Source organism: Parasteatoda tepidariorum, chromosome 5 (assembly GCF_043381705.1).
Source record: "Parasteatoda tepidariorum isolate YZ-2023 chromosome 5, CAS_Ptep_4.0, whole genome shotgun sequence".
Taxonomy (NCBI): domain Eukaryota; kingdom Metazoa; phylum Arthropoda; class Arachnida; order Araneae; family Theridiidae; genus Parasteatoda; species Parasteatoda tepidariorum.
This window is the reverse complement of record NC_092208.1, coordinates 10799603-10806354: the sequence shown is the minus strand read 5'-3', so window position 1 is coordinate 10806354 and position 6752 is coordinate 10799603. Positions and strand designations below refer to the sequence as shown.

At 30.3% G+C, this 6752-nt stretch overlaps 1 protein-coding gene across 1 annotated transcript in view; it reads left to right on the top strand.

The window, feature by feature from the left end:
* Positions 1–1211: 1211 nt before the first annotated feature.
* Positions 1212–6752, top strand: part of LOC139425589 (alkylglycerol monooxygenase-like) — a 15711-nt gene continuing 10170 nt past the window's right edge. The window contains exons 1-3 of the mRNA XM_071180885.1: positions 1212–1348; positions 1781–1908; positions 5170–5321. Of these exons, the coding sequence (XP_071036986.1) occupies positions 1241–1348; positions 1781–1908; positions 5170–5321 (388 nt within the window). The 5' untranslated portion in view covers positions 1212–1240. The remainder of the gene's footprint in view (positions 1349–1780; positions 1909–5169; positions 5322–6752) is intronic.

The following is a 6752-nucleotide window of genomic DNA, read 5'->3' as shown; positions in this document are numbered from 1 at the left end:
CCCCCTGCGCCACTACGGCTCAAATGTAACTTTATATATATATAATCGTCGTTGAACAGCCAGCCAACCCAATTTTTGGGTTTACGTCTGCTGATGTTCAACTCCATAAACTTGAATTTTGAACCCAATCCAGAAGACAAGGGATCTCCTGGATTAAGTATTGAGTGTAATTTTGCTTTAGTAGAGGACTTTTTAATGGATATATGGAGAGGAATACCGAGAGAACCTCCCATGGTTAGCCTAACGGCAGAGGGGACTCTAAGCCCTGATCCGTCTACCACTGAGGATATTTCACGTCAGCACTGTGGTCGGTGCAAGCCGGATGCGGAATTCGTATCGACCAGCCATTTCTGGGATTCGAACCCGGTTCACCTCACTGGAAGGCGAACGCTCTATCCCCTGAGTCATCGCGGCTCAAGTACCTTTTTTAGACAAATGTTGATTATTGGCCATAAAAATACGGGTTATGGGTCCAATACATAAAATATGATTTCAGTAACATCATCGGAAGAGTGGCCGAAAGTTTGGGATGCTTGATGTTGATTTTTCTTATAACGTATTTCGCCATATCTCTGATACTATTTAAGCCAATTCAAAACTTTTAGAATACATTTATGAAAAACGTTTACTCAAATCTCATTCTAAGCAAAAGGTAATCAGAATACTCTCTAATCGTTTACATAATAACAAATATTAAAAGAAGTTGTAAGTGTTAAGTGTTCGTGATATATTGAGCTATAAAGTAGTGGACTGTGACAAACATAAACATTTATTTTGAAACTTAATAACATAAAATTTACAAGATCACATTGAGTGACAGAGGGATGTTCCCTGTTCTAGAGTTGAATGGCAACTGAACAATAATGTGTTATATGATATGAGCGCCGCCTCGTGGCAATTCTTAACAGTAAGTAATAATAATTTTGTTTCTGAAAGCATTAATTATTATTATAAGTGATAATGCAAAAAATTATCACTTATTGTCAAGCAGCAATTATTTATTATTATTAAAACTCGAAGAAACAAACAGAAAAAAGTAAATTCAAAAAGGAGCATTACGTTCAAATAATTTAGAAGGTGAATGTTTTTTTAAAGCTGTGGTTAACTATTGCGCAGTTCATTGTAAAAGTGTATGAACGAAGAACATATTTCTTTTATTGAAACAAAAATATTAATATATTTCACAGTGAATATTGTATTAATATTATTTCAAAAATTACAGAAAATGAAATGTTAAACCATGAATGGAACGTTTTTCATAGAATCGATTGGTCATTTATTCTATTTGGTAAGCCCAAACCGAACATCATTTCAAAAATTACGAGATGTTCCAAGATATACTGATGATGTAAGTATATGTTTATTTCATTGTGAATATTAAAAACTATTCAGAGTTAATGTACAAGCATACTATAAGTTATTCAAATCCACTCTTTCTAAAATAAATTATTCCCTAATTGCCTCAAAATCAAGTTAATAGAACACTTAAGAAAAGGATGAAATACGATACTTTGGAAATAGAATTTAAATTTAAAATCATAAGAATAGTTTATCCTTTTTTCGTCTAGTATGTACCTATTATTTTGGATACATTTTTATTTCCCATATCAATATTTATTTCTCACATATTTTGTTAAACAAATATTTCTGTAGCTTCTTTAATACAATTTCTCTTAACTTTGATATTTCCAAATTTTTAAATTATCTTACATTTTCATGCATACATAATAATATTGTAAATTATTTACAACTTCTTAAGTATTCTCTTTTCTTATTTTAGGCTATTCCAAACCTAACAGCCATGTTTCTTCTAGAAATATGCATATCCATGTATACTAAAAAATCGAAAGTAAGATTAAATGATGCCATCACTTGTTTGTCTCAAGGAATGTTTATGGATGTTGTTGGGTGAAGTATTTTATTATATTTGAATCTTGAATTCGAATGATTGCATGAGATTGCAAGATTGAAAGAGATCGATGGAATTACAGAATTTAATCTTTTTTACCTTACTTATATCTCAATTTATTGACATATTATCTTCACCAAAGTGAATTCATTGCGGATCAAAATTCTGAGCATTTTTCGTCTAACTCGAATTTTTTTTTTTACTGGAGCTCTGTGCCTAGTAATAATACAAGTTGTAATATTTTTTTTAACCCCTACTAACGGAATTGTCACTCTTTTCCTGACTTTTACAGGCAGAATCCATTTTGGCATTTTGTTGTCAATCAGCTTTTTTAATTTTCCAATTAGGTGGAGCGTTCAAATCTTGACTGAAGCTGTGTGTGTGTAGCCAAAACAAGAAGCAGTTGTTTTCTAATTGGTAAAACCAAAATTTATCACGATTTTCGCCAAAAAAAATTTGATCATTTTTCGACATTAACTCATGCAAAACTAAAAAAAAAATATTAAAATAACAATAAAATTTAATAAATTAAAATTAAAAAATTAAAATTAAAAAATTAAAATTAAAACTAAAAAATGAAAATTAAAATTAAATTAAAAAATTAAAATTAAAATTAAAATTAAAAAATTAAATTAAAATTAAAAATAATTTCAATTCCCCCCTCCCCTGTTTTTTTGGAGAAGATGTTCCCAACGCTTTTTGTTATGGATCTTTAAAAAAAGAAAGAATATAAAAATACTTATTTTATCTTTTTTCTAAACTAAACTCAGCGGCGCGACAGCCTATAGAGGGCCAAGGCCTACTGTGCCCATCTCAGTTTTCTTGACCTTGGGCTGGGGTGCAAGAGCAGATGTTCCGGTTTGATAGTCAGCCGAAAGCGGAACCCCCAGTGTTTAGTTCCAAAGCATGCTTGGTACTTATTTATCGACCCACTGAAGGGATGAAAGGCTGAGTCAACCTTGCGGCACGGGAGGGCGAAGCGCTACCACCGGGCGTTATCTTTTTTAGCCAACTTAAAAATTTTAAATTTTTCAAAATTTCTTTTAATATTTTCCCTTTATGTACAATAAAATTAAGTAAATGATAAGTATATAGTGATCGGATTGAACAAGAACCATTTTTTCTTCAAAATTTCTCCCCAATCAATATTTTCTCACTAGTATTCTTTAAAAATGACTGTTAAACGATTAACGGCCGTTAAAAGATAAACTTCTAAAACACGAAACTCGAGTTTTGTGAAGTTTTCCTTTTATAGGATGATTTTCCCCTGTGTTTCTTGTTCTCCACTCTTTTACTCCTTCATGAACAGTATGCTGTCACCATAAAAAGTCGTTTTGAAGGATATATTGCAATCGTCTCAGTCCTTATTCAACGAGTAGGAAATGGATGTAAAAGCCAGTTCATTGCAAGATGCAATGCAACCTTCAGGCATGTGAATTTGGACAGGAATCCCACGCGTGCAGACAGGAATTATTTTTTCCCAGCATGGCCCATCGTTACTGTGTTATAAATCGGGTTGAGAAAAGATTTTAATTTTTTTGGTTCTTTGTAACCATGAAAAGAAACAGATGTGTAAAAAATGGACGCCAACTGTTCTTTCCCTGGGTTTAGAGCTGTTGACTAGCAACTACGAATTAGTGGCCTCTGGCTGTCAGACTCATAAGAAGTGGCGACTACTTTTACGTTTTTGGTTGTCTTTCTTACATAATGCACACACATAACCAATGTTGTTGATTTAATGCATACTTTTGTGAAAATAAGAATTTATTTGATTTAAATATTTTTTTTTAAATCATCTTATTTTATTTTAATATTTTTTAAGAATATATATTAAATTCAATATAATGGTAAGTAATTTATATTTCTTAAAAAAAAAACATAATTATAAAACATTTGAATAATACAAGTAGCTATCAATTAAAAATATTCCTTAACTAGAGATAAAGAATCTTGAAATATTTCAGAAATTTTATTAATGGAGAATGAGAGAAAAATAATAATTTTCTCTAATATAACTTGGTTAATGAAACTGATCATAAAAAATACAAATTACTATTCTGAAGGTTTATAGTGATTAATTTAAGGATTAAAATTTCAACAAGTAATTTCACTTCGTTTAAAGTTAATTAAATTTTCATCACAAGATAGTAAAAAGTAGCATATTCTTGAATAGTAATTGTTTGAAGTAAATTAAATTTTTAAAAATTGTTTTTATTTATCTAAGTTTTTCTAAACTGTGTAATTTCACAAAATTACGCGAGCTGTGACGGTATCAAATTGAAAGAAAAGTGAAATAAGATCTTAAAAATTGTTTGAAAATCTGAAAGAAAAATGTTATTTGAAAAAAAAAAGTAGAATTAAGATGAAATTGTCACAAATCAAGATTGTTAAAAAGTGATTACAGAGCAAAGTAAGAAAAATAAATATTACATGCCTCTAAATTTTGGATGCCAAAATATTTTACAGGTAAACAATGGGATAACTGCAAGTGACGTAGTGTGGGTACCTCGATCCTGATTGGTTATTAAAACGTGGCATTTGTTTACGTTAGCAATTGTTCTTTCCCTTCTATTTCGAGTAAGCCAAGCCCGTCGAGCATCAATTCGCTTAAATGACACATATTGTATTCTTTCACAAATACTTCAATTCTTTAACTATATATTTCTAACTTATCACAAAAACTGGCATAAAGTCATGTAGAACATAAACAAACTAATTATGCATCAAGGTTGCCACAGACACAAAACAAAAATATAACACGGTTACAATGAAACACATAAACAAATAATGAATCAAAGTTAAGTAAAAGACGTAGATAAGAAAGAATTATATTTCAACAACTTCGTTGAGTGAAACGGCAATGTATTTAATTAACTTTACTTCAATCAACCTTCTAACTTACGTAGAGATACTTAGTTCAACTTTAACACGCCCTTTTGCTTACAAACGATTAGCTAACATAGGTCTCATGTGTGGGTATATGTGATATTCTTCTTCTTGAAGTGCAAGTACCCAATTCTTTTGTGATACTTATAAATTTATGCTGATGACAACCATAAAGTAAGGAAATGTGGGGAAACTTGATCCTACCATGTGATTTTCCAACCAATATAAATGTACCTCCAACTGCGATAGCATCATTAGATTTTTATAAATATGTAGATAAAAACTTTTAAAAATTCTGAAAATGTAGAACGCATTGTTTTTAAAGAAATTGTAATAGATTTTAGAAAATACTTATTAAAATGATTCATTTGCAGATTTTTCGCTCCAGGAGGACAACTGGTTACCTATATGTACGTCTATCATAACTGGAGACTTGTAGACCTGCCCTGGAATTCTTTATGGACATGGTGGTTTTGTTTCTTGGCATTTGATTTTCTTTACTACTGGGGACATCGTGCAGTTCACGGTAAAAAAAATTATTTATTTTTATTTAAATACAGGATGAAATTTTCCTCACTTCATAACTTGGATTAGAAATAATGAAACTTCGAGTAGTATCCCACACTCAAGTACACAGTAAAAAAAATCGTAATCGATCAAATTACGGTAAAAGTACCATACTTTAAGGTAAAAGTTTCATACTTTTACTTTAAAATCCGTTTTCGCCGGAACATGTTATTAAATAAAAACTCTGATGTACAGCAATTTTTACAGTATTAATTACGGTGAAATCACTGAATCACTCTAATTAAATAAAAATTAGAAGTACAGTATTTTACCGTCAAAAGGAATTTTACAGTAAAATAGATTTCACTGATGATGCATCCAATGTCCCGCTACTTATTCCATAATTTCAGCCGAAATGTTTTACAGTGTACATTCTGAAAAGTCCTTAAAAGCAATATTCGCGAACAGAATTTCAATACAAATTTGTGAATGAGGGTTAATTGAAAACGAAGCTCAATAAACATTCTGTTCACAAATACTAAAAATTTAAATGATGAGTTAAGATTTGCCTTAGTTTGAGATTGAAATGCGTGTATGTAGTTTTTTATAACATTAAGAATATACAAGGCATTAGTCCCGTGATTTTTAAACTCCAGTGTTCAGTGAATATTATCTATCTTTATATATATATATATAATAGTGGGCTGTGCCCCCTGCTCGCTAACGCTCGCCAACCCCCAAAAATTGCTACGCAATCTTATATGGTTTGCTTCGCAAACCAAGCTCGTTTCGCTCGCTACTAACTTAGGTACATTGCAAATGCACAAAATTTTAAGAATTCAAAACAATCATTCAAATCCATATCACAACTTTTTTTTTTAAAAAAAATNATAATATATACGATTTGATAATGACATGTAATTCGTTAAACCTATTAGAAATGTGCTATAGTATAAAATCTTAAGATAAAATTTCTAAAACTAATTTCTCTTTAAAAAGGTTAAAATTTTGGCTATAATTAAACCTATTAAAAATTGAAATAAGTGAATTGCAATGGAAAAACATTGAATTTCGGAAGAAATCTCATTTGGTGAGAATGCTCTCTCTTGTAAAAAAATACAAAATAAGCTGACCTCAAATAAAACTCTAAGGACTTCGAATCAAATAATTAAAGAAACTACTATCACGTTTAATATAAAAGGAAGATTTATTAACTAAACAATAAAATTACAGCATCGCAGTTCCAAAAAACAAATCTCACACTCACTCAAAAAAACAATTTACCTTCTAATTAGTCACCATAGCAACCACAAAACTCTTCTCGTTACCATCTATAAACTGATATATAATAAATAAATTATTTAACAAAAAATACGATGCGCATAAGCACATAATATTTTACACTCTGGTTATTTCAGTTTCCGTTTTTATAAGCGCTATATGTTGAGCC